A 27,710-nucleotide genomic window follows, 5' to 3' on the forward strand; every position below is an offset into this window, starting at 1 on the left:
AGCCTGAATGAGAGAGTGAGATCCTGCCTTAGATGGTGCAAGGTCAGTGAGGACCTTCATCCCTCACTCACCTGCCTGCTGCACCATCCTCTCATGCCTGGGTGCTGTGGGAGAATTTATCAGATTGGGACCTCTCTTGACCTCTCCCCCAAACAGAATGTGATCAACGCATTTACGCAGACAGCACACTCTGATCGCTGTACCTATTCTGGGAACGTGACAGTGGGGAAGGATATAACCATAAAGGAGCTGCAGAAGGCATACCACGCAGTGGTTTTGGTGAGTTTGCTTATCTGTGAGATATAACGTAGAGAGATAAAGCACAGGAATGGTGGGGAAAACAGAACATTAGATCAGATTAAAGGAAAAAATCCTAGGAGTGAGATAGTCATGTTGGCTGTGTGATGCATGCCTTTATCTAGCTGTGCTAGTACAGTCATCCCTTCATATTTGCGGCTTTGATATTTGTGGATTTGATTATTCACGGATTTCATTAATATGTTCTCTCTAGGACTGTCTAGGTCCTCTAGTGCAACTCTGTGGTCAACTTTAACTAAAAGTTGCACTGAAAGACCATTTGTAGCTACTCCAGTGCCATTCTATGGTCAGTGTATGTTGGACATTGACCACAGAGTTGCATTGGAGGATCTAGAGATTCCTAGAGAGGTGTCCTCTCAGGTAAAAACAGTGTTGTTGTTATTCGCATTTTTTCCATATTCACGGGGGTCTTGTTCCCCTAACCCTAGCAAATGTGGAGGGACAACTGTATTATAACGTAGAGGGACTATGACTTGCCCTGTCCTCCTGAAGATGTTTCATTAAAATGTGCAAAGGGAGCTACTTCTAAATATTGTTTTCCTTTGAGTCATTTTTGCTGCTATGATTTGGAAGGACCCCAGAATAGCTACATATATACAGCTCTGAATCAGAAAATAAGTTTCTGAAGTCATGGAATTTCCAAGTGCTTCAGTTATCCATTACAACATTACAATTATCGTCCAGTTAGTCTGACATCAATACCAGGAAAGATTCTGGAGCAGATCATTAAACAGAGAGTCTGTGAACATCTAGAAGGCAATGCCATAATCACAAAAAGTCAACATGGGTTTCAGAGAAACAAGTCATGCCAGACAAACCTAATCTCTTTCTTTGATAAAATTACCAGCTTGGTAGATGAAGGGAATGCTGTGGATATAGTATATCTTGATTTCAGTAAGGCCTTTGACAAAGTTTCCCATGACATTCTTGCAAACAAGTTTGTAAAATGTGGGCTAGACAAAGGAACTGTTAAATGGATCTGTAATTGGTTGACCGGCCGAACCCAAAGGGTGCTCAACAATGGCTCCTTTTCATCCTGGAGAGAAGTGACCAGTGGGGTCCCACAGGGCTCTGTCCTGGGCCCAGTGCTATTCAACATCTTTATCAATGTCCTGGATGACAGAATTGGGAGCATACTTATCAAATTTGCAGATGACACCAAATTAGGGGGAATAGCTAATACCCCAGAGGACAGGATCAAGATTCAAAATGACCTGAATAGACTAGAAAGCTGGGCCAAAGCTAACAAAATGAAATTCAACACAGAGAAATGTAAGGTATTGCACTTAGGGCGGAAAAACAAAATGCACAGATATAGGATGGGTGACACCTGGCTGAATGAAACTACGTGTGAAAGGGATCTAGGAGTCCAAGTAGACCACAAGTTGAACATGAGTGAACAGTGTGATGCGGCAGCTAAAAAGGCCAATGCTATTTTAGGCTGCATCAATAGAAGTATAGTGTCTAGATCAAGAGAAGTAATAGTGCCACTGTATTCTGCTCTGGTCAGGCCCCACCTAGAATATTGTGTCCAGTTCTGGGCACCACAATTCAGAAAGGACATTGAGAAACTGGAGCGTGTCCAAAGGAGGGCGACAAAAATGGTGAAGGGTCTGGAAACCATGCCCTATGAGGAACGACTTAGGGAGCTGGGGATGTTTAGCCTGGAGAAAAGAAGGTTAAGAGGTGATATGATAGCCCTGTTTAAATATTTGAAAGGATGTCATATTGAAGAGGGAGCAAGCTTGTTCTCTGCTGCTCCAGAGAACAGGACCCGGAACAATGGATGCAAGCTACAGGAAAAGAGATTCCACCTGAACATTAGGAGGAACTTCCTGACAGTAAGGGCTGTTCGACAGTGGAATGCACTCCCTCGGAGGGTGATAGAGTCTCCTTCCTTGGAGGTCTTTAAACAGAGGCTGGATGGCCATCTGTCAGGGATGCTTTGAATTGGATTTCCTGCATGGCAGGGGGTTGGACTGGATGGCCCTAGTGGTCTCTTCCAACTCTATGATTCTATGATTCTATGATTCTATGATTCTATGACTATGCGAATGAAATCTATAGGAACTGTCCTTGTAGCTTGTTATAACAAATGTTGAAGTAGCTTGCTGCTTTCATAGCGTCTTAACAGGCTCATTTATCAGGATGTATTCACACAAAGGCCCATGTATAGTTTTAAAAATTATTACATCTCTATTGATTTTGTCTCCACTAGTCCTCCATAGTGTCAAGAGACATAACAGCAGATCATTAAACAGAGAGTCTGTGAACATCTAGAAGGCAATGCCATAATCACAAAAAGTCAACATGGGTTTCAGAGAAACAAGTCATGCCAGACAAACCTAATCTCTTTCTTTGATAAAATTACCAGCTTGGTAGATGAAGGGAATGCTGTGGATATAGTATATCTTGATTTCAGTAAGGCCTTTGACAAGGTTTCCCATGACATTCTTGCAAACAAGCTTGTAAAATGTGGGCTAGACAAACAAACTGTTAAATGGATCTGTAATTGGTTGACTGGCCGAACCCAAAGGGTGCTCAACAATGGCTCCTTTTCATCCTGGAGAGAAGTGACCAGTGGGGTCCCACAGGGCTCTGTCCTGGGCCCAGTGCTATTCAACATCTTTATCAATGACCTGGATGACAGAATTGGGAGCATACTTATCAAATTTGCAGATGACACCAAATTAGGGGGAATAGCTAATACCCCAGAGGGCAGGATCAAGATTCAAAATGACCTGAATAGACTAGAAAGCTGGGCCAAAGCTAACAAAATGAAATTCAACACAGAGAAATGTAAGGTATTGCACTTAGGCCGGAAAAATAAAATGCACAGATATAGGATGGGTGACACCTGGCTGAATGAAACTACGTGTGAAAGGGATCTGGGAGTCCAAGTAGACCACAAGTTGAACATGAGTCAACAGTGTGATGCGGCAGCTAAAAAGGCCAATGCTATTTTAGGCTGCATCAATAGAAGTACAGTGTCTAGATCAAGAGAAGTAATAGTGCCACTGTATTCTGCTTTGGTCAGGCCCCACCTAGAATATTGTGTCCAGTTCTGGGCACCACAATTCAGAAAGGACATTGAGAAACTGGAGCGTGTCCAAAGGAGGGCGACAAAAATGGTGAAGGGTCTGGAAACCATGCCCTATGAGGAACGACTTAGGGAGCTGGGGATGTTTAGCCTGGAGAAAAGAAGGTTAAGAGGTGATATGATAGCCCTGTTTAAATATTTGAAAGGATGTCATATTGAAGAGGGAGCAAGCTTGTTTTCTGCTGCTCCAGAGAACAGGACCCGGAACAATGGATGCAAGCTACAGGAAAAGAGATTCCACCTGAACATTAGGAGGAACTTCCTGACAGTAAGGGCTGTTCGACAGTGGAATGCACTTCCTCGGAAGGTGATAGAGTCTCCTTCCTTGGAGGTCTTTAAACAGAGGCTGGATGGCCATCTGTCAGGGATGCTTTGACTTGGATTTCCTGCATGGCAGGGGGTTGGACTGGATGGCCCTAGTGGTCTCTTCCAACTCTACGATTCTATGATTCTATGATTCTATGATCCTATAATCATTTCCATAAAAAGAACTGAGAAAAGCAAACCAAGATCACCAAGTGTTATGATGTGATACAGTGCATAGTCTTGCATAAGTTTTCCTTTTAGATAGTTTTTAGGAATGACTTGGAGCAACAAATATGTGAACAACTTATCTTAAACTTTTTTTCATCATTCAAGAGGAAAATATTCCACATTTCAATTTTGTTCCATTTGTCTTTTGGGGGGGGGGGGGGAAGACTTCAGTGAGAAAATAGGTTTTTTAAAAAACAACAACAACAACAATTCTCCAGGCCTTCACATATCTAGGTTTGGCCTTGAGAAGAAAGTTCCCATTAGCCTACTGATTTACTCTACTTGGGGCTATCCTTGAAAACTGTTGAGACGCTACAGCTAGTGCAAAACACATCAGCGAGACTGTCCGTTGTATCCAAAACAAAACTCCAATATGGGGAAGAAATTACAGACACAATAGACCTAAGAAAGTATTGGAATAGAGACTTGAGCAACTAGGTAAAAATCCTGTCTGAAAGGGAATGAAAAGTGACTTTTTGTTTTAGATTTAAGACTTGTGAGTACCTTAGGAAATGGGTGAAATTTTTTATTTAGTTTATATTTAGGTAAAGATTTGGCTGGCAGATGAAGCCAGTTAAAAGTATTTATTTATTTTTATATATTAATTAAAATATTTCTATATTGCCCTCCTGTTGTGAAACTTCAACTAAAACAATATAAACAATTTTATACAATTACAGATTAAAAACAATTAGTAATTTAAATAAAATAAAAGCATATTTAACAGTTCACAGAGTTAAAGCAGCAAAAAAGCTAAACCAGTTTAAACCATGTGTGTGTGCCCTTAAATAAAAACAAACAAAGATTAGGCTCCAAAGGTTTTAATAAAAGATATGTTGTAACTTGATGTGTTAAAGATACCAGTGTCTGCCATTCAGGCCTCCAAGGGGAAAGCTGTTGATAAATAGGATGTTACTATATGGTCCATCATCACTGGGTGTCACAGCAGAGGGTATATCATTATCAAAACTCTCAAACAAGGTCTCAGCCAAGGAGAGGGAGGGAAGCGTATCTATTCACAAGGCAACTCGTTGTTTTGCTCCATCTCTCTGTCGTTAGCCGCATTGTCACAGCAATTGGGCTAGTGCTTTCCTCACACCTATTTGCTGCTCCTGTTGTCGACAGTAACCAGACCCACATGACTACCTCTTCCGTCACTCCCTTGTAACAGAGAAGTACCATGAACCACCACCATTCATAGTGGCCAGGTCATAAATTGTTGGAAAGGGGCATGTTTGGGGCAGGTGGTGAAAGTTCTTTCAGAAGTACAATTTTCCTGGACTGTTTTGGCTTGGTCCTATGGATTATTGGATGGGTGATAGCACTTCTGACAATGGAATTTTCCTCCCCACAGCAGTTCCTCCAGAGGTGTACGTGAAGGCAACATTATGATAGAGGAATACAAAAAAAACGCAGGAAGTTTTTAACAGAGCAAGTGAGAAATCTGAAAACGGAGCAGTAGTCTTGGTACTTTTTTGCTCTTATGAAACCTATGTGGGCATAGGACTCCAAGGAAATGCTTTTGAACATGTATTCTCCTGCAAGTATTTCTCTCTGTGGTAGAAAAGAATTCCTTTCACCTCTGAAGGAACTGGCCATGTGTGTATTTGACTCACCACCTGTGAAATGTGTATGGTTCCCTCTTCTCCCCTCCCTTTTTCTGCAGAGCTATGGTGCTGAGGACAGCCGGAGGCTTGGAATTCCTGGGGAGGACCTTGCAGGAATCTATTCGGCTAGAGCATTTGTGGGATGGTACAACGGCCTGCCTGAGAACAGAGATGTAAGGATGTAGGTTCCCTTGCATGCACCCACATGTGCATACATATAAAAACACATCACTGAGTTCTCCACATTTGAACATAGCCATCCAGCTTCGGATTAGTGACCGGCTGAAAGGCCTGCAATTGGAAAAGATTAACAGTTGTCAAATTAAATCCTCCTCAGATTTACAAATGTGAACAATTTGCACGTCCATAAGAAGGGATTAGCTGGCTCCCTCTCTCAGAGGTGCCATAAGGAAAGCTAGAAGGGATGCTTCTGCCTTTGAGATGGGGAAGAAGCAGCAAGAACATTTCACACAGAGTTTTCCTACCTATCTACATGAATAGGAAATAAGGAGTATGTATCCCATCATTTGTGGAAAAACCTTCATAGCAGTTTTCAAGCCATAATACATGCACAAGATGACTGGGTGGTGTGCGTGGGTATAGCTTTGCCCCTCCATGTCCAGAAATACAGTTTTATGTCTAATGGAATGACCTGCCGAAGGAGATCCGTGACATTTCTACTCTTACAGCCTTTAAGAAGGCTCTTAAGACGGATCTCTTCCAGCAGGCCTTCCCTACCTAGTTCTACTCCCCATTTACTGTGACTTATGTCACTCTGTCCACCAATTCTTCTCTAAAATTTAATGAGAAGAATTAAATTAAAATTAATTAAAATAAAATCCTTGCCTCAAGAAGAAGAGCCCTCCCTCCATGACATCACCATCAGACCTGGGAGGAAATTAAAAAGAGAGGCCCAACTTCCATCAGGCCTAACTGTGAATGTACTCACTTCGCTCTCTTTAATTTTATTGTATTTTATTTATTTATTGTATTTTATTTTATTATCTTTATTTTTACTGTTGTAACCCGCCTGGATTCCTTGTGATTGGGCGGGCTATAAATAAATTATTATTATTATTATTATTATTATTATTATTATTATTATTATTGTAATGGTAGCATTTATAAAATAATAATGGGCTGCATGTTCACCTATGGCACAACATAACTGGGCCATGTGGTACTAAGTTCTGATACTGTTAGTTGCATTGCTCTTCCCTTCTTCTTCCAAAGTGTAGTAAATGCAGTTTCCTCCAACACCCTGAATATGCATCCTTTCTGTCACCCAGCAAAGTCTGTGTAGGGCCATCAAGTAGAGAAAGGAGTGGGTGGGAAGGCAAACACATTGTCCACAATTCATAAAGGGAAAAACAACATGGTCTCATGTTCAGAAGACTAGGGAGACTCAGGTTCAAATTCTCTCTCACCACAGAGCTCACTGAATGATCATGCAGATAAGATGAGGCCCACAGGGGTTGGGAAGAATAGTGTATACTACAGATATACTTCAGTTAATGAAGTAAATGTGTTCCTAGGCTTTTCTTTTCTGCCAGAAACATTGGTACCAGAGGTAAAAATAACATGAAAAGAATAGAATAAGTTCTTACACCACAAAAAAGAAGAGCAGATGAACATGTTTCAGCAAACGTTTTATCTAAACTTAACAATTTTCACATGTAAAATGAAGCAACTAGGTCAGGTAAGCCTTCCATAAGTAAACATTTTTAATTTTTTTTCTAGAGTCCATTTCATATTTCTTCCAAAATGTATCACATGGTGATTTTCTTTTTTCAACAGCCTTATGATTTCCATGTTAGTGGCAAAACGTACAGATCTGTGCTTTTTCAGTATGCCAAGGTAGCTGGTGAGGCAGGCTAATCTGCTTTCTCCTTTTCTTTCTGATTTGCTCTTCTCACATGCTCAGTAAGTGATTCTGGAAGCAGCTGTTTACCACAACTGTGGTAGAGTCATCCAGAGTAGAATCCCATTCTTTCCCAAGCCAAACTTTATTGCATTATTTACTGCAGACATGCTGCTGCAATCCAACACTAAAAGTCTCTTTCTCCAGCCCTCCTTTACTGTCTTCCCAATGTCAAAGCTGCAAAAAAGACTGTAAAAAGGAGCTTTTTTGTCAGAGTCTTTGTAAACTGAGGTATCCCTACATTCAAAGCTCTTCAGAGAAGAAATGGGAGGTCAGTGTAACTATAACAATGATAGACTGTAACAAAATATTTCCATATATTGTTGGAGCTGTGCATCCTGCACAAGGTGTCAGTGTGGGTCCCAGTAATGTTTGCTGTGGCCATTGGGGTCAAATGATATTCCTGCTTGATGGGGAATTATCTTGACATGGATGTTGCTATTTTGTAAGAAAATTGGGTGGAAATGATAATATGGAACAAATACACCTGTATTTCACTGAGCTGTTTTTTGGGGTGGGGGCTGCATGTGTATATTTGCCACAGCTTGTGATATGTGTGAGGTTTTCATACCCAAAACTGACATGCACATAGGGAAAACAGACTTTTATGAAGCAAACCTCAGTAATTGCTTTGAGGCCTAACTGCTCACTGCTGTCAAGTTGTGAGAGGTCTTTTGAATCCATTTCTGCTGTCTGATTTTGCAAGGGCCATCTCAATAGGATGTAACCAAATTAAGAAGCATGGACAGTGAAGAATGCCTGTTGGTTAACCATGCAGTCTGCTCTTGAAAGAGTGGAATAGATTACCTCGGTTTAAGTATTGGGAATCACTGCAGTATTTGGCACTGAGAAATTGTTGAAGTGGCCATTATGAAAGATATCTCTGCCTCTGTAGCTGAAACCAGATCTGAGCAGTGAGACGGCTGTGGTCTTGGGACATGGAAATGTGGCTCTGGATGTTGCACGGATTCTCTTATCGCCCCTTGAAATTCTCAGGGTAAGTTGATATAAATCCCTGGAATGCTGTTGTAAGGTAAAAGGTAGTAACGTCTCAGATCACAAACTGGGGGAAAAATACCTCTTTAGCTGCACGGAAGGAGAGTTGTATCAATGTAGTGCTGGGAGGAATCTCTAATTAAAAGCAGCTACAAGCTGACTATTGGCAGCTTGTTGGATTCTCGCCTCACAGATAAAGAGCTGTCCTTCTGTCTTGCTTGGTGAGGAGCTTGTAATCCTGCATCTGCTACAATACATGTTTGAAACAGGAAGTGAGAGGCTTTTGAGGGATCTAGTGGGATCAGAGGAATCTGTACAGCAAGGAGGGTGAAAAATAGGGGGCAACCAATCTGTCCTTACATTTCCTTGAGGTATCTGCGAAGTATGAAGGATTCTCCAGGCCCACCAGTGCTACGGTGGGCTCCATCCTTGACAAAACAGATAATTTTTCCTGTGATACTCTTGCTTTTTAAATCGACTGAATACCTTATAGCTTTCCTGGAAACTGTTAATACTTTAGGAAAGGTGCCTCTCTTTTCAACAGCCACTTTTCCCTAGTTTATTCTCCCTCCACTGTTTGAAACTTCTCAGAACCAAAGGATTTTTTGGTTGTTGGATATTTTTTTGGTGGGGAGGGGCATTTTGACAAAAGAACCACTGTAGTGTAGTAGTTAGTGCTGAGCTGGGACCTGAAAGTCTAAGTTCAGGTACCCACTGAATTATGAAGCAAATTCCTGAGTACCAAATTAGTTCATATGGATAGCACCCTTTAGATCCAGAGAGGCCTTTTTAAAAAAAACTGGAAGAAAGCCAGAAGTGACTTCCTGTTTTCTAAAAGGCCACTCCTTGTTTTCAAATGGCCCAGGGATCCCTAAAAACATGGTAAAAATGTCCCCACACTCCCTAGAGCAGCAGTTCTCAACCTGTGGGTCGCAACCCCTTTGGGGGGTCAAACAACCCTTTCACAGGGGTTGCCTAAGACTGTCAGAAAACACATCTTTCCGATGGTCTTAGGAACCGAGACACTGCTCCTCTATGGTTGGGGGTCACCACAACATGAGGAACTGTATTAAAGGGTTGCGGCATTAGGAAGATTAAGAACCACTGCCCTAGAGGGTGTTGGGGAGCATTTGGGGACAAAATGTTTGTAATTGGTGAGGTTGCAGTGGAAGAGGTGTGCCCTGAAGGTCTCCTGATGTCTGCTAGCATTCCATAGTTGCCCACCCCTGGTTAAATTGTTTTGTCTTGAAGAAAGATTGGGACTTTGGTTTATGCAGATGGTTGGCTACGCGATGAACCTTTTATCTCCTTGCTGCTGATCCCTAATCCTCAATATGTTCCTCGTGTCTAGAAAACTGACATTACTGAAGACTCACTCACAGTCTTGGCCCGGAGCAAAGTGAAGCGGGTATGCCTTATAGGGAGGAGGGGTCCCCTCCAAGTCGCCTTCACCATAAAGGTAAATAAAAGAAAATGCAGGAGTGTTTTTTGGTTTAGTTTTTGTTTCTGAATTGGACAGCTTTCACCTTAACAAAATTTCCCCAGGCTATTTTAGATGGAGTTAAGGTGGCATTATTGTTGTTAAAACTACTGTAAACCACTGATTGGAGAGTCAGTGTGGTATAGTGGTTTGAGTGCTGGATTAGGATTCCACAAGACTGTGGTCTGAATCCCCACTCAGCCATGGAACCCCCACCTTGGATAGTTCACAGACTCTCAGCCTGAGGACAAACATCCTCTGAACAAATTTTGCTAAGAAATCCTTATGAAAGGGTTGCCATAAGTCAGAGTTGACTGGAAGACACAGAACAGCAAGACCACTAACTACAGTTTGAAAAGAGAGTGCAGTCTTTGTGATTATATAGTTGGCCCTCCATATTTGTGGCTTTGACTTTTGGGGATTTGATTATTTGCAGTTTTGATTAATAAGTTTTCTCTAGGAATCTCTTAAGTCCTCCAGCGCAATTCTGCTGGAGGTTGACATTAGAGTTGTGCTGGAGAACCTAAAAGTTCTAGAGAAAACACTTCTCTAGGCATTTGTACGTTCTCCAGCATGATTCTGTGATCAGCCTCTGGCAGATGTTGACCATAGAGTTTCACTGGAGGACCTGGGTATTCCTAGAGAGATGTTATTTGTGGGTTTTCCACATTCATGGGGGTCCTTCACCCCTAGCCCCAGTGAATGTAGAGGGACCACAGTATATTATTTCCATGATGAATGCAACTACATTGCAACTCCTGTGCATGAAGTAGTAAGGGATAATATATTTCTGTCCATTTGAAAATCCCAGGAACTGCGAGAGATGATCAACCTGCCTAGTGCTAGACCTTTCCTGAATCCTGCAGACTTCAAAGGCCTTGGAGATGCTATCAAAGGTGAGGATCAGACAGAGGCTTGTTTCTGAAATGAATGGTGTTGGGGATTCCAGTTTTTCTCAAAGCATTTCCTGACCTGGAAGACCTTCATTCTAATCCTAGCTAGATGTGAGGAGTGAAGAGTAGATTGCTTTTAAAGCATATTCACAAGACCTTCTATTAAACATATTGTATGTTCTAAGACTATATCACCACATAAATACAGAGTGTGTTTTGAGGGCAGGATGAGCAGCACTCACGCTACCATGTAGCTTCTGAACTCTGCCATTGCTGCTATCAAATCGGCAGCAACCTCATGCCTCACAACTGAAATTGCAGCTGCCTGGGTGAATGGCAGAGCTAAAATCCCACCACAAACACAATAGAAAGGGTTTTGTGCTATGACACACTTGGGTAATATTTACAGGTTTGGGAGCCCTTTTTTCCCTCCCCTGGATTTCCAACGGACTACTTTCTTCCTCTTCCTTTGCTGTCCCTCCCCCACAGTTAATCTCTTCCCTAGGAAAAATGATATCTCTAGGAATCTTGGAGGCATACTTTGCCAGTTAAATCTATATTCCCTGACCCTTTTTCAGAAACCCCAAAGCAGTTTTTAGAAAGAGGAATTGATCGGTTGCTACCAAAGGATCTAGCTGTGGAGCTTGAGCCAGTAGCCAGTAGCTCTTGATTCCAGGGAAGAAAGAAAAGGCACAAGGAGAAGCTAGGTTCTGGTAAAATGCAGGACACAAGGTCACACTGCCAAGATGTCCCAAGATATACAGCAGATGTGGGGAACCTTTGGTTCTTTGGGAGTTTGGATTACAGCTTCCACTTGCTTCCCCATTGCCTCATCATTGGCCATGCTGGCAGGGCCTCCTGATAGTTCACACATAAGATCTAGAAAGCCACAGTTTCCTCTGTTTGGTATACAATATCTGTTTGCCCTTTCTGATCTTCATATCACCCTTTGATTGAGCCAGTGAGAGCCCAAGGGAGTGCCATTTAGTCAGGTTATGGAGTCTTGCTACTTTCTTTATTTTGTTAATCAGTACCTTTCAGAAAGCTTTATACATTGGTAGTTAGTGAAAATGACTGGGCCAAGGGAAAGCCCACTGTGGGAGTTCCAGCCCCTCTGACTTTCACAAGAGTTGCCATAATGGTCAGCCTGGTATAAGCCTGAAGTGCAACCCTGGCTTGATGTGAGCTGGTCTTGTTTCCTATGCTGTTATAGCAAGCTCAAGTCTATTTCCTCCTTTCCCTTGGTTTCTTGTTGAGCGAGAGTGTCTCTTTATAACAATAAACTGACTGACGTGTGCGTGCTGTTGGGAGCCCAAGCGCTCCAAAGGGCAATGAGCTGCAGCAGCAACTGTCTAACCTTGAGATGGCTGGAGGCCAGAGACTTCCAGAGGCTCCTCTGTGGAGTAACTCTAGGGAATGTGTTTGTCCAAATTTCAAAGAAAAATAACATGGAAGAGCTGGTCAGAATGTTGTTTTGTATGAGGTTAAGTGGAAAAGGTTGACTTATCTAAGAAGAAAGTGATAAATACTGTGTTAGTCCTCTGTTTCTTCACTGAGCTATCCAAAACAAGCTTTCTTTTTGCATTGATAGAGTGGGCTAATTTCAGATTCAAGCAGGGGAATCCAAAGAGTTTTGACTAAAAGCACAATGCTCCTGCCACTTCAAAATGACAAGGTTTATAAACCTGAGGTTTCCCTTTCTCTTGAGTTTTAGTAAACTAAGAAGATTGTGCTAGCTTAGCCAAACTGGCAGAGACAAAACAGATTTCACACAAGAATCCTGTGATCAATTTCCTTAGGGTCATTTTTCTTCCTTTCTCGTCACCCCCTTCCCCCTCTTCTTAAGATATTGTACAGGCCTTTCACACAGTTTCCTTCTGGGAGACCTAATAAAAACTTTAAATGGACAATATAAATAAGGAAAGTGATATGGATTAATCCTTTTTTCTCAGTCTCATGACCCTAGTTCAAATTGGTTCCTTCCTGTCTTCCTCCACTACATTTTTAAGCAAAAGAAAGGGGTTCAGCCATAAATCTCCCACTTCATGTCCACATTGGACCCTAAATATGCAACTGCACTTGAAATTCATTGTGTGCCTTCAAGTCAGTTCCAGCTTATATTGTCTTTAAGGTGACCTTATTGTCAGGTTTTCTTGGCAAGACTTATTCAGAGGAGGTTTGGCATTGCCGCCTTATGGTGCTGAGAGAGTGTGGCTTACTCAAGGTTTCCCAGTGGGTTTCCATGGCTGAGTAGGGATTCAAACCCTGGTTTCCTAGAGCCCTAATTCAACAGACCGTTCTGGCTTTCACTTGAGATACATTTTGAAAAAGCCAGATACATTATATTATTATTTAATCATTATTACTATACTTTTATCCTGCCTTTCCACTAAACAAAATAAAAGTGATTTAAGTGGTTAACAAACATCAGTGTTGTTTTTATAAATGAAACCTTTGAAATCTTCATAATTTTGGCAGTATTTGGTAAACATCAAAACACCTTAGAGGGCTAATTTGAACACTTGTTTCTTTATATGTTCTGTAAAGCCAGTGAGAGCTAAGAGTGTCTCACAGGATACAGTATGCCCTTCATCCTTATTGTGCTGCTTCTCAATAGAGTTCCATATCCGTCTTTACCTCATTACAAGGTTCTAGTTTCCCCTTCAGATTTCATCAAAGTCTGTGTAAATATTGGGTTGGGTCCAGACTTAAGTGATGCTGAGAGCTGAAATCAATGAAGAGAAGTCCATAGCAGCCAATTAAAGTAGGGATGGATAAAGTACACGCAACTCCCTTCCTCCCCCATCCAAGGCTAAATTTGCAACCCATGGATCTTCAAGACCACTGAGCCCATGGGTTTTCTGTTGCTCCCAGCAGGTTAATTGCCTCTACTCAAAGAGGTCATGGGGGCTCCCTACATGGTTTAGTGTAAAAGAAAAACCCCCAAAGTTTGTTTTTCCATTCTCTTCCATTCTCTGAAGATGCCAGCCACCGATGTTGGCGAAATGTCAGAAAAAAACTTTGCTAGAACATGGCCACATAGCCCGGAAAACCCACAGAACCCCCCAAAGTTTGTGTTTTAAAAACAGAAGATAAAATAAATAATAATAATAATAATAATAATAAAATTTTTATTTATATACCGCCCTTCCAAAGATCAGGGCGGTGAACAACATAATAAACAATAAACAATGACTTCCGGGTTTTTGTTTTGTTTTGTTTTGGCATTCCTAGCACTGCATGCAGCTCTAGGAGGCTCTCAGAGGGAGAAAATTCAACTTAAATGCATCTGAGGAAGCAGACTGAAGTGTACGAAAACTCATGCTGCCAATTTCTTTCTTTCAGTTAGTCTCAAAGGTGCTACAAGATCTCTTTAGACACAAACAAAAATTATGTCCTGCTTTATACCATGGCACTTGCTAGTGATGCCCACCCCAAGTTCCATTCATTTGCTCTAAGTATGGGAAAGGCAGAACCCATTGTGTGGAGCAGTGACCTCTCCCCTCCGCCCCCCATCAGAGAGCTACCGCATCAGAAAGAAGGCCTCAGCTTGGTGTCTCACACAGTAGTAACTTTAACTCCTGAGGGGAGGGGCTGGGAGGAGAAAAGAACACCCTTGTCCTCTTTCTCCTGTTTAATTGCTGAGTCCTGTGCCAGCTGCTAGAGTTATTAGAGTTTTAACCCTCATGCTCATGTTCTGGTGTGCAGAATCCCATGCAGATTTGTCAGCTTTTCAGATATGGGTAGATCAAAGACAGTCTTCCTTCTGGGTATTTCTTTAATTTCCATCTGAAATAGCTCCATGGTGAACTATGTTCCTAGTGGGCCTACTGTGCTCCTCCTGTGCTTTTGTAATTTTCAGATGTTCCCAGACCTAGAAAACGGCTGACTGAACTGATGGCCAAAACTGCCTTGGAAGACCCTGGTGAGGTGGTGGCCAGTCGTTGGGCTTCAGCGTCCAGAGAGTGGAGCCTGAAGTTCTTGCGCAGCCCACTAGAGGTGTTGCCCATGGCTGATGGGAAGCAAGCAAGAGCAATCCGAATGGCTGTCACCAGATTGGAAGTATGGGCTCTTTTTATCTCTTGGTGCCTCACCCCAATTTTGCCTCTCTCTTCCCTCTCTGCTTTTCTTTCTGGCCTGTTTCTCCAAGATCTGCTCCATCCATTTAGTTTTGGAGATTCCTCCCCTCCCTGCCCCTGTGCCTAGGAGCCTTTCAGCATGAAACACAGGACAGCTTGATACTTTCAGTCTAATTAGAACTACCAGTGTAACTGTCTGCTGTCTGCAAGGCAATATGGCAGATTCTTTCAGCAAGCTGGCAGTATCTTTCCCCAAGGATCCATTTCCTGCATAGTGGTACGAGAAGAGTGCTTTCAATTTATTTAGTATTGATATGTGTAATAGGAGGACATCCTAATAATACAGCCACTCAGTAATCCCAACAATGGTGGGATTGCCAGTCAGCTGAATGGTACTTGGAATGAAGCAAGCTTGTTTGTTGCTCCTCCAGAGGACATGGAACAAGGAATGCAAGCTACAGGGAAAGAGATTCCACCTCAACATTAGGAGGAACTTTCTGGCAGTAAGAGCTGTTTGACAGTGGAACACACTTCCTGGGAGAGTGTGGAGTCTCCTATTTTGGAGGTCTTTAAACAGAGGATGATGGCCATCTTGTGGTCTCTTGATTGTGGTACAGTGAGCCTACGCCATATGCAGGCTCCTTATAGGCAGCTTTCAGCATACGCTGAAGCCGCCCAGGGAATGGGCAAATGGGCAAGAGCCTAAGCTGGGCTGTTCAAATGGTTTTTCCATTCTCTTTCCTTAAAGGAGCACACTCAACCAACCAACCCCCCCCCCCAAAAAAAAACAACAACCAAAAAACCCTTGGAGGACTGTTGTGCATATGTCTTTCGCACGTAGTATCATTCAGCCAGGTGTCCCCCATCCTATATCTGTGCATTTCATTTTTCCGCCCTAAGTGCAGTACCTTACATTTCTTTGTGTTGAATTTCATTTTGTTAGCTTTGGCCCAGTTTTCTAGTCTGTTCTGGTCATTTTGAATCTTGATCCTTTCCTCTGGGATATTAGCTACTCCTCCTAATTTGGTGTCATCTGCAAACTTGATAAGTATACCCCCAATTTTGTCCTCCAAGTCATTGATAACGATATTGAATAGCACTGGGCCCAGGACAGAGCCCTGTGGGACCCCACTGGTCACTTCTCTCCAGGATGAAAAGGAGCCATTGTTGAGCACTCTTTGAGTTTGGCCAGTCAACCAGTTACAAATCCATGTAACAGTTGCCTTGTTTAGCCCACATTCTACAAACTTGTTTGCAAGAATATTGTGAGGAACTTTGTCAAAAGCCTTACTGAAATCAAGATATACTATATCCACAGCATCCCCTTACAAGCTGATGTTTAGGAAGGAAATGTATAGACTGCCTGATTACCCATGGAAATGCAAAACTTGTGGGTATAGTGATGAGGTGACGAGTTCAATTTTAATTATGGTTATTGCGGGATAGAGGCAGGAATCAAGAAATCTTATGAGCTTTTACAGTTAATAGCTCTAAGACTAGGAGTTTTTAACTGTAAAAGCTCATAACATTTCTTCAAGCTTGATGGGCCCCCTGTGAGATTGCCTGGGGTCCACAGACCACAGGTTAAGAATAGCTGCTTTAGAATATTTAGGCCCTGTTTAGAGGCATATTGCCTCCTTCCCATATTGGAGATGATAATATTGTCGTCCTGACTAGTAGCCACTCATAGCATCTTCCATGAATTTATCCAGTCCCCTTTTAAACTTATCCCAGTTAATTTTCCATTGCTACCTATTCTGGTAGTGATTTTTACATTGTTTGTAGAAATACTTCCTTTTGACTGTTCTGAACCTTCACCATTTAGTGTCAGTGGATGGCCTTTCCTTGCAACTGGCCAAGAAGCCTGGGCTAACTGCTGGCATTATAAGATGTTCTCCCTCACCTTGCCTTCCTTCTCCCTTTCCTTTGCTTTCTGTTCCTGGACTCTGCAGGGTACAGGAGATGGCGCCAAGGCAGTTCCCACTGGAGAAGTTGAAGAGGTGATGTGTGGGCTGATTCTCAGCAGTATTGGTTACAAGAGCGTCCCAATTGACCCTGCTGTACCCTTTGTCCCCAAGCAAGGCATTATCCCTAACAATTTGGGTAGAGTGCTTGGGGCACCAGGTCAGTAGAATTGCAGCTGTGTGGTGGCCACACTACAATGTAAAAAATGCTTAATAGTGATGTGAAGGCCTGGATAAAACATGCAAACACACAGAAAAATTCAAGAGGAAAATCCTGATTTCCCCTCTGGTTTTTGTTTTTGTTTTGAAGTTTTTTCCTGGAAAAATTGAAAATTGAGGAGAAAAATGGAATATGGAATTTGTTTTTTACAATGATGCAGAACATGTTTAAAATAAGGCATCCATATATCTACACCCCCAAAATTATTTCTAAAAACTATGTAACAGTATCACCATTACATAAGACAATGTACACTTCCTGCTCGTTGCAAATTCCTGGTTTTGGTTTACATGTTTGCGCCTTTGACTTTTGCTGATTTGATTATTCACGAATTTTATTAATATGTTCTCTCTAGGAATATCTAGGTCCTCCAGCACAACTCTATGGTCAACTTTAACCAAAGTCACACTGAAGGACCTAGAGATTCCTAGAAAGAACACTCCACTAGGCATTTTTAACAGATATTGACCACAGAGTTGCACTGGAGGACCTAGAGATTCCTAGAGAGGTGTTCCCTCAGGTAAAAACATACGTTTTTGTGATTAGTAGTTTTTCCACATTCACAAGGGTCCTGTTCCCCTAACCTCAGCGAATGTGGAGGGGCGGGTGTCCTTTTCTCAGCTCTTTTTTTGGCAAGAACTATATATCTGACTCTGCTGATGACTAGAGGAGGCAATACGTTTCTGTTTTACTAGTGTTGATGATTGTTTCTGTTTTTTATTGAGTTTTGCCTGCTACTAATAAAATGTCAAAACCAGAGGTTTGTTGCTGTTCAGGACCTTGTAGTTCAATTTATAACAAAAAATTTAAACAATTAAAAGGGGAATTTTGCTTGTAACTATTGTTTGAATAATCAGTACTTCTAATAAACCAAATATGATAATTTTATGCTAAATGAAATTATATACTTGTATTATAGTATGCATATACTTCAATTTATGTTCCTATAGTATCAAAGCACCTTTCAGTCTATAAAAAATACAAATATCAACTTCCCCCTTCCAATTTTTCAAAAAAAAAATTCCATCCCCTTTCCCAATTAAGAACAAAATTTCTGAAAATTTTACAACACTGGTTTGGTCGCCAGGTTGTTTCTAATGAGAAAAGCTCAGTCTAGTTGCTCAATCGCAAAAACAGAGAGCCTTTCTGGAATAGGATGATGACAACTGCATGTGTCTCTGAATGACCTTGGAGGGGGCAGAAGGAGGTGTTTAGCCAGTGCACCAGTAATCCTGACTGGGGTGTGGGAGTGTGCCAGGTTCATAGCTGTTGCCTGGCTCTGTTCCAAGTGAAGAGTGTGGACCAGATTGGTTAGGCTGCCTGACTATTATACTTTGCAGGACTCTACTGCAGTGGCTGGGTAAAGAGGGGGCCCACAGGTGTGATCATCACCACAATGAATGATAGCTTTGACACAGCCCAGTCTGTGCTGGAGGATCTGCAGTCTGGTGCCTTGGATGTTTCAGGTGCCAAGGAAGGCTTTGACTTGGTGAGAAACATCCTGCAGTCACGAGGTAAAGATGTTGTGTGTTTTCTCTCTGTAATTATGTTGGGATGCTGTAATCAATCAGGATGGAACATGGGACATAAGATGCTGCCTGAAACACTGAGTCAAACCATTGGTCCATCTAGCTCAGTACAGTCAACACCAACTGGTAGCAGTTCTCCCAAGAATTTAAGCAGGGTTCTTTCCTAGCCCCCTGTCTGCAGATCCCTGGTGGTCTCCCAACCAAGTACTAACCAGTCCTGATTCTGCTTAGCCTCTGAATTGGGATGAGATCCAGTGCACTAAGTGTGGTGTGGTCAATGACCTTGATGTTTACTGTGTATTTTAATTAATGTTTAATTAACGGGACTTTGACTGTCTTCAAGATGGAATTGTGGCAATTCCTTTTTTGGGTCAGCAAGTCTTGCATATCCCTTAATAATCCCAAATGTTATCAACCTCAGGTTTTTTATTTAAAAAAGCCTGTGGGATGGCTTCCAAATGATGAGAAAGGTTTGGAAAGTTGGGGTTTTAAAACAGATTGTTTCAAGATAGTGCTTGCATTTTAATTTCTAAAAGGAAAATGTTGTTAGATGGTCAGTCACTAGTGGGTGTTTTTTAAAAAAAATATATACTTCTAGGAGTGGGAGTGAAACAAATGTTGCTTTCACACACACACTAAGCCCTTGAGATAACTTACTTTTAACTTTCTTTTGCTTTTAGTTTTCACACCTTTTGTTATAATAACTCCTTGATCTAAGCATTACAGGCAATACATTTCAATCTCCTCTAGTAGAAATCAAGATTTGACAGCAATTGTTGCTTTTCTTCTTCTGTTGACTTAAGGTGCAAATTGCTTTGCGATCTTTGATGAATCTCACCTCACAGCTTTAAGATAAATTGTGGAGTTTTTACTAATCAGGGGCTATTCTGAGCTGAACTGGGTGTATTCCAGGCCTCCCCAAGACTTTGTTTTATGCCAAACACTGACACACATTGTTGCTATAAGCTAAGCTTCATTGGTGTTAAATGATGCAGCAGATGGGATACAGCACAGAAGCATTCCAGCCCTTTAGCTGATGGGGACCAGCATCCCCTCCCAGCTAATGGTAGCATTGTGCCCCAAACAAACTAATTCTATCCAGACTATCTGGTGAGCAATCCCAGTTCCTTGCTGCTGGCTAATAGGCTGGGCTGGGGTGCACCTCCCATGACTGAGTCCTGTGGAATATGGATTCTGAATGGTTATACAGTGAAAAGGTGAACAGAGAAAATCACATTGCACAAACATGATCCATCTCATCCCTCCCCTCCAGCTAGGAGACTTGTGCAGGTAGGCTAGTAACACAGGAAGATTCACTCCCCCTGTCTGTCCTCAGGCTTCCTATCTTTTACCAGCCTCAAACAACCAAGCTAATGCAAAAAGTATCTGGCAAAGTCACTAAATACAAATTAACCCCTTTGGTGCCACTGAACAGCTGTTAATGTTTGGCCATGACAGAAGGACAGCCTTGGATTCCCTTCTATGTCCTTACTACTCTTGACAATATCTCTTTCCACTTTTCTCTGCCTGTCTACTTTTCTTGATTGCCCAGTGGCCGGTGGTCTTTTTGGATGCTATGTGCTTTCCTGCTCTGATACCAAGCACAGATGTGTGTGAATTATATCACCAACAGGGCATTCAAGAGTAGACTCTGGTGCAGATCAGATCTTGAAGGAAAACACAAGACTGCAACAGTTTCTCTCCCCTGACGTTATGAATCTTAATACCCAGCCTAATTTGTTATTAGACTAAAACTAAGCTTTTATGCAGATGCTTTTCATATTCTAAGACAGCCATCCCTTTCTGGTATAGATAGCCTCAGGGTGTCCTTTGTTTCTGAATGTCAGAAAATTCCAGAAGGTTTGTGCCATACAGTGTTAGATATATCAGACAACTTTTGGGGAGGACAGAGCCTATCTGGGTTACAGTGCTGTGCTGTGCTGTTGTTTTCATGCCTGTCTCAAAAGGGAAGACAGTAAGCAAGAAGTAGCTGGAAGCTCTAATAATAATTTTTCATGTAGCAGATTCCCTCTCTCCCTCCCTTCCGGTATCTAAGCCATACAATACATGGTAAAAGAACATGTATCTATCATGCTTGACCATATTCTAGCAAACTGCAACTTCCCATTGTATGCATAGATATAGTGGAATGGACACTCTCAGCACAAGATTGTGTATGCTGTCTTTGCTATGTGGCAGAGCAATAATGAATAGTGCGTAAAGTAGTCCATATGAATAAACGTATGGGAGTGGTGACTTGAAAACAGTAGCTATGGCAAGCTTTAAAAGTGCAACCACCCTGTCCCAAAAGGAACTATTTATCAGTGACATACGAAACCTGGAAAACCACCATATGAACTGGCTCTGTTTCTACAAACGCTATTGAATTTGGATCATTTTTGTAGTGATTCTTCCCTTGTGTACTTAGGAATGCATTCTATGGCCCACCTGGGTCCTTTACCGTCATTATTTTTAAATGCTTTCAATTAGTGTGTTCCCTCTAAACCAATTCAGGATTTTTAAGTGAACCAAAGGCTTTTCATCCCCTAAGGTAGAGTACTGCTATTATAAGACTCTTCCAAGATATAACTAATCTCATTTAACCTGCACTCTTGAGTCTGCTTAGTAATTGATGTGCAAAGCATGCCTTTAATTTTGAAGAGGTCTGTGTGCATGAAAGGCATATGGGCTTCTGTGGTTTGCATGTGTAATTAATCAAAAAGGGGTTGATTTTTGATCTATACTTTTCCTTCTTCTCTTCTTTGATTAACAGGTATCCACCCAGTATCCTTTTCTGATTGGGAGAAGATCAATGCTGCTGAAGTGGCAAGGGGAAAGCTGTCTGGAAAGCCTCGTGAGAAGATAACAGATCCACGAGAAATGCTGGAATTGATCAGTCATTGAGTTGGGTGTTTACCCTGTAGGATTTGTGCAGGAGTTGTCTGTATTTTGACCCTGTACCTCACAAAGGTGCTCAGCCCTCAACATGGTGTAGCCATCATTCATTCTACAGTTCTCTGTCAGAAGAAAAGGTGTGATGCGGTGGTGAGATGATAAGTGTTCATTTCAAGTTTTTGAATGAGGTAAAAGCTTGTGGCCATATAAACATTGGCATTTGGTCTATCTTTCTGCTGTGTGTTTGTGTGGGGAGGTTGTTCTTTGCTGTTTGTTTGGCAACAAATTTTTGTATTTATCTGGAGCTTCCTCCTGATTTGAATCCCACCCACCACCTGGAAATTACACTAGGTTTTTCAGCGGCATTATAAATAGGATTAAGTGCCTTCGTTGTTCTTGCTGGATTGTGAGAGAGTTCATTTGTTGTGTGTGAAATTTTGTCCAGTTTACATCTCTGCATCATGATGTTTATACAAACTATTCATGCACCACCCACCCTGGAGGACTTAGAAAAATCTTATGACTTTTTTCTATTATTTCTTCTGACAATTCATGTGGTACAGAACATTATTTTTTGTAACCTGCTTCAGACACGCTGGACGTAAGAATAAAATGTAGCTGAAGAACTTGGGAGAGAGGAACTAAACTTGGATTGAATAATCATGAGGATGGGGGCATCAGTCACCTTCACCCTGAAACTTAATTATTCTTCCTCACCCACATTTCAACTTTGATGTCAGATTGCAGATTGTATAATCATTTAAAAATAAAGCTCCTTCTCAAACAGACTGTGAGCCTCGGTCAGTACACTTGATTCCCATTTCTGATCTAGCATGTATGCTTTAGCCTTAACATAAGCTGGCAAAATTCCCACTATATCAACCCTGAGAGCTGGAAAATACAGTGTTGCTCTTCACAAACCTGACAGATCCTTGTACATGTCCACTGTCAATAAATCATCTGAGATGACTATCTTTTCTTCTTGGAAGATCAAACAGAAGTTGGATTACTGCTGCAATTTAAGTAACAGAGATGTGTGATTAACTTGTTCCTGAGGCATACCACAACGGAAAGATTTGGATGGGCATTATCCTTGGATTCTTGGGTTCTGTATTTTAGGGTTGTCTGAGTTTATGTGTTTTGCTCATGGTGGCCAATAGTGATGAAATGAAGGCAGGTTTGTAATCCTTCATAATCCTTGGAAAATTACTTGTTTGGACAAGAACTCTGAAAGCCCCTGCCAGGATTAGGAAACTGAAGCCCCAAAAAGTAACTTTTCCAAACTCTGCTCTTCAACAGACCTACATAAATATTTCAGATACAGTAGGAGCCAGCGAATGAATTATCTAATACCCAGGTTCTCAAAGAAGATGGGGTGGCTTAGTGGCTAAAACGCCAATTCCAATGATCGGAAGATCAGAAGGTTGGCAGTTCAAGGCCCAAGTGCTGCATGATGGGGTGAGCTCCCATCACTAGTCCCAGCTTTGGCCAGCCTAGCAGTTTGAAAGCATGCAAATGCAAATAGGTACCATTTTGGTGGGAAGGTAACTGCGTTTGGTGCAGTCATGCTGGCCACTTGACCACCAGAGCAGTACTCTGACAACACTGGCTCTTTGGCTTACAAGCGGAGATGAGCACCCCCCACCTACAGTCGGTTATGACTAGACATTCATGTCAAGAGACTACCTTTACCTTTAGGTTCTCAAATGGTGGGGTACACCCCCCAGGGGTGCATGACAGTTTCCCAAGGGGGGTGCTGACCTCAGACATGGATTAGCTGAGCCTCCAGGGAAGGGCGGTACTTGGAACACTTTTTTAGTGTCCCCTTCAGCTCACCATGGGAGGGAGTGAGAGGAAGAGCAAAAAGTGAGTGTCAGGATGAGGTGGGGAGGCAGCAGTTTGGGAGAAAGGTGGAGCAAACTGCACTACTTCCCTTTTCTTCCCCTTCGCCTTCTGTCTTTGGAAGGCACAAAGTTAAAACTCTTTCCTTTCACTTTGCTCTTTCCAAAAGGAAAATCCTTCACTTCTGTCTTTGGAAGGAACAAAGATAACCCTTGCCAAAGGAAAAATCCCAGTTGGGGTTTCTGTCTTTGGAAGAAGCAAAGTTAACCCATTCCTCTTTCCAAAAACAAGATCCCACAATTGGGGTTTCTGTCTTTGGAAGGAGCAGTTAACCCTTTCCTTTTGCTCTTTCCAAAGACAAAACCCTTCATTTTTGTCTTTGAAAGGAGCAAAGTTAAAACCCTTTTGTTTTGCTTTCTCCAAAAAGCAAAATTCCATGTACTATCTCAAGGAGGAGAGGCCCCCAACATGCACGTGTAGATGTAAAGGGGTACCCAGAGGGAAAAGGTCTGAGAACCACTAGTATAATAAAAACAATACAGTAGAGTCTCGATTATCCAATATAAACGGGCGAGCTGATAGTCAGCTGAAAACGTTGGATAATCCGGAGGGTCCAAGAAAAGCCTTGAAATCACTATGAATTGCAAACACATTGAAGTTTTACTACAATAACAGTAAAAGTAACGTTGCAGTAACGTTGCAGTAACAACATGGTAATGTATAAACAGTCCTCTGAAAATGTAAAGAAATCACTGAGCAGCGACGTCGGATAATCCAGAATGTCGGATTATCAAAGATCAGATAATTGAGACGATACTGTACCGCCCTTTCCATGGTAATTTTGTTTTCTGCATTTACATGGCTGTCACAATGCCATTTCCCATAGGAAGTGGAGACTTTGTCAATGCCGGGTGCATTTCTTTAATTCCTATGCACACTGGAGAAAATAATGGCCCAATCAAGTATCCCAGATTTAAGTATGCAGGCACTGTAATGGGCTGAATTGGTGGTTCCCATTTTTCTTGTTTGCTTTCAGGAGCACTGGTGCACATTCTGACATCCATTACAAACATGATGGTGGAGAAATGTCTGAAGTCATTAATAACTCTTGTGCCACTTGTTTTTACATGGCTTAATCTTAAATGTAGGCTCATGTTCGGCTGGCATGAGAAGCCCTTGAGCTTGCCTCCTTATGCAACACATACCTGATATCCCCTCCCCACCGTCCTTCCTATTTCAGCAGAAAGGCAGCTTTGTAGCTACTGCTCAGGGCCAAGCCAAATGAGCTGGCTATTCACAGTTTATAATACAGAACTATCCATGGTGGAAGAAGTGGAAGGAAGTTGTTTTACTACAATAGAGGTAAATAAATTGTGGAACTCCAGATATTGGATTGCAACTCCAGCATTCCTCACCATTGGCTATGCTGGGAAGGGCTGGTGGGATTTGCAGACCAAGAAAGATATAGAGAGCCATCTAAAGGGTTGTGCAACATAAAATGTGGATGGTTTTTCTTAACATGTAGAGTACCCAGTGCTCTTGTAGTGGTGGTTGTGTGGCTTCAAGTCATTTCCAACTTGTGGCAACCCTAAGGCGAGTCAATCATGGAGTTTTCTTGGCAAAATTTGTTGCCTTTGCCTTGCTCTGAGGCTGAAAGCATGTGACTTGCCCACATTTCCCATGACCAAGCAGGGATTTGAACCCTGGTCTCCAGAGTCATATAAGTTTATCATAATAGGGAAATATCAAAGAAAAACAGAATTTAAAAGCGATTTAGATTTAAAGAAAACTTGCAAATGTGGGAAGTTTATTACATGAAATGACCCACAAAGTGAAGTAACGTGAAGTTAAACCGAATGTAAAGCAGAGAAAATCGGCTTTACTTTCGGGAAGTTCCAAAAGTAAAAAGCTGCCGGTTTTCTCTGCTTTATGTTTGGTTTAACTTCACATTCTTTCACTTTAACAGCAATGTCGTCTGATAAAAGTTCAGGCATTTGAGTTTTTTTTAAAAAAATTACAGTATATTTAGTTTAAATTCTGTTTTTCTTTGGGATCTCCCTAGTGTGATAAACCACAGTCCAACATTCAAACCATTACACCATGCTGGCTCTCACCCAGTACTTTAGCTGAGCCCTTTTCTGCCTGTGAATGTTTTTGTTTCTGCACTGAAATCGTTGGCTCTCCTGTTGGGTTATCTGAGTGGTAACTTTTCAACTGGGAGGTTGTAGTTTGAATTGCAGAGAGAAGGCACACATATGCATCCCCCCCCCCCCGGTGTGAATCTCATTTGCAGTGTCTCATTAGGAAATATAGAGAAGTGCAAGTACTGCTGGATAGGCATAGGCAAACGAGCAATAAAGCTTGTTGAACAGCTGCTTGTGTGCTAGAGCCCCTGTTACGGCACTGGGATGATGCATTTATGGTGTTACTCTCTCTGATCTGGGGATTACATCAACTCTGGATACAGGAAAATGATTAAGCTGGTTTTGGCAGCCTGCTCTAAGAAGTGTTGGAACTGATCTGCGTCCCCTGCTCCAGGAGGCTTTAGGGTCCTAGCGGCGCTGCCAACCTTGCTGGTTCATGCCCTCCCTGCTGCACCCAAAGGTTTCCTTTCCCTGCAAAGATTTTGTGTGTGCATGTGTGTGTGTTTGTGTTTAAGCCTTCTTGCATCACAGCAAAAGGCCATCTTCCTGTGCTGAGGCATTTCCCCCACGTTTCCAGGTTACATTGGTCACATTTCCACTTTGCATATAAGTGGCATGGGGTTCACCTAAAAATCATTGCCCAAGGGCAGGGACTGTCTTGTTGCTTGAGGCAGGAAAGGCAGTTGCTTCAGAAGCTGGTGCTGGCAAATGTGGAGACAGCAGGAAGTTCTGGGCCACAGAGCACTATCTTTAGGGAGGTTGCCCAGTGCCAGCCCTCTTCAGCTTGATACCTTGTATGATTCTTGTTTACAGTGGGTCTTCTGTTAGGGTGACTTCCTCATAGATTGTGTACCATGTTAATCCAGCTCATTTCCATCTTTTCCTGGAAGAAGCAAAATGGTTGGGCCCAGCCTAACCTGCCTTCCGTCCCTGCAATAAACTCTTGGCTCTAAGATGAGTTGATGCTTTTGATTCTTCTATGCAGATGCTCCATGTTGTATTTGACTCTTTTCAACCACCACAGAGAGCTGTGTGAGTAGACACAGTTTTTCTCTACCAAGGATCAACTGTGCTTGGTTTCTTAGTGAATGGAAGAAATGGCTACCAAATGGGATCCCATCTCAGTGATGGAATCCACATTTCTATTAAAAAGCCCCATTCTGTATTTCATCTGGAAATTATGCAGCCTTCCAGATGCTGATGAACTGTGTACAGTATATCCTAGCAGCCCTAGCCAGTATAGCCAATATGGAGGAGTGCTATGGGTTACAGATCAATAACATAGAGGGCCACACAGTTCCCACCTGTTGTCAAACGAGAGAAAAAGATCACTATATTATGGTACCAGTAACCAGAAAGATACCAGGTTAGACGACTGGAGGGTGTATCTTTGATTTGCTGATAGGATTCTGGACTTTGTAGAAGATAGGGAATTGTGTGGCCCTATAGCTTTTATCAACGTGAGCCAATGGTGAGAGTTGCAGTCTAACAATATCCATAGCCCAAGAATGGCTGTATCTTCCCCTTCGCTGGTATAGGAGAAAGAATTGAGAAGAGAACATGTAAGATCTTAGAGAAAAATGACTGGATTTCAGGCAGCTGTTGAATTTTCCAGACAGACCAATCGTCCTGCTAATAGGCAATGCAGGCTTCAGTTTAAAAGATCTAAAGTGGAGGGAAGTGGTATACAAATTTACACTTTCCCCTCTCTTCACCTGTGGGCACATGCATGCAAGTGCAAATGTATAGAATAACATCCTACAGGCATGCTGGTTTGGCTAGCTCTCCCTGTCAGTAACTAGGGAAGGAGAGATACAGTAAAGGAGAAATATATATATATATATATATATATATTGGAGCAACTGGAGCAGCCACTTGGTTATTCACATGAAAGTCTGATTTGAGCTTTGGGATTAGCGCCCGAATGCAAAGTAGCATCGAAGGACGAAAAGTCAATCTTTTGGGCTTAACCTTGTGCAAACAAGGGGCCCTTACTTAAGATTATGCAAATGCACTTTATGTTCATCATGCCTTTGAACTGCTCCCACCACAGCATTAGTTGCTCTGACCGAAAACCTGGGTTCCTTTCCTCCACGTTCCTAGCCCGGACTAAACTTCTTATGCCAAGTTTCTCCTCTCAAGTCTGCTCTATCCATTAGGTGGCACTGTGGAGCCAGAAACTGCATCT

The 27,710-nt window shown here is 42.1% G+C and overlaps 1 protein-coding gene across 3 annotated transcripts in view; it reads left to right on the top strand.

Annotated features, from left to right (window-relative positions):
• The window catches only part of FDXR (ferredoxin reductase), a 38,746-nt gene extending 16,345 nt beyond the window's left edge, over positions 1 to 22,401 (top strand). The window contains exons 4-12 of one of the 3 annotated variants that reach the window (XM_089536758.1): positions 157 to 279; positions 5,619 to 5,732; positions 8,376 to 8,477; positions 9,828 to 9,935; positions 10,768 to 10,852; positions 14,712 to 14,911; positions 16,881 to 17,052; positions 18,453 to 18,626; positions 21,415 to 22,401. In XM_089536758.1, coding sequence (XP_089392884.1) covers positions 157 to 279; positions 5,619 to 5,732; positions 8,376 to 8,477; positions 9,828 to 9,935; positions 10,768 to 10,852; positions 14,712 to 14,911; positions 16,881 to 17,052; positions 18,453 to 18,626; positions 21,415 to 21,545 — 1,209 coding nt within the window. In that variant the 3' untranslated portion in view covers positions 21,546 to 22,401. The remainder of the gene's footprint in view (positions 1 to 156; positions 280 to 5,618; positions 5,733 to 8,375; positions 8,478 to 9,827; positions 9,936 to 10,767; positions 10,853 to 14,711; positions 14,912 to 16,880; positions 17,053 to 18,452; positions 18,627 to 21,414) is intronic. The other 2 variants (XM_089536767.1, XM_089536777.1) reach the window with 2 other exon arrangements.
• Positions 22,402 to 27,710: the final 5,309 nt, after the last annotated feature.

This window comes from Sceloporus occidentalis, unplaced genomic scaffold (assembly GCF_023333645.1).
Source record: "Sceloporus occidentalis isolate IW3139 unplaced genomic scaffold, rSceOcc1.0.p SCAF_1, whole genome shotgun sequence".
Lineage (NCBI taxonomy): Eukaryota > Metazoa > Chordata > Lepidosauria > Squamata > Phrynosomatidae > Sceloporus > Sceloporus occidentalis.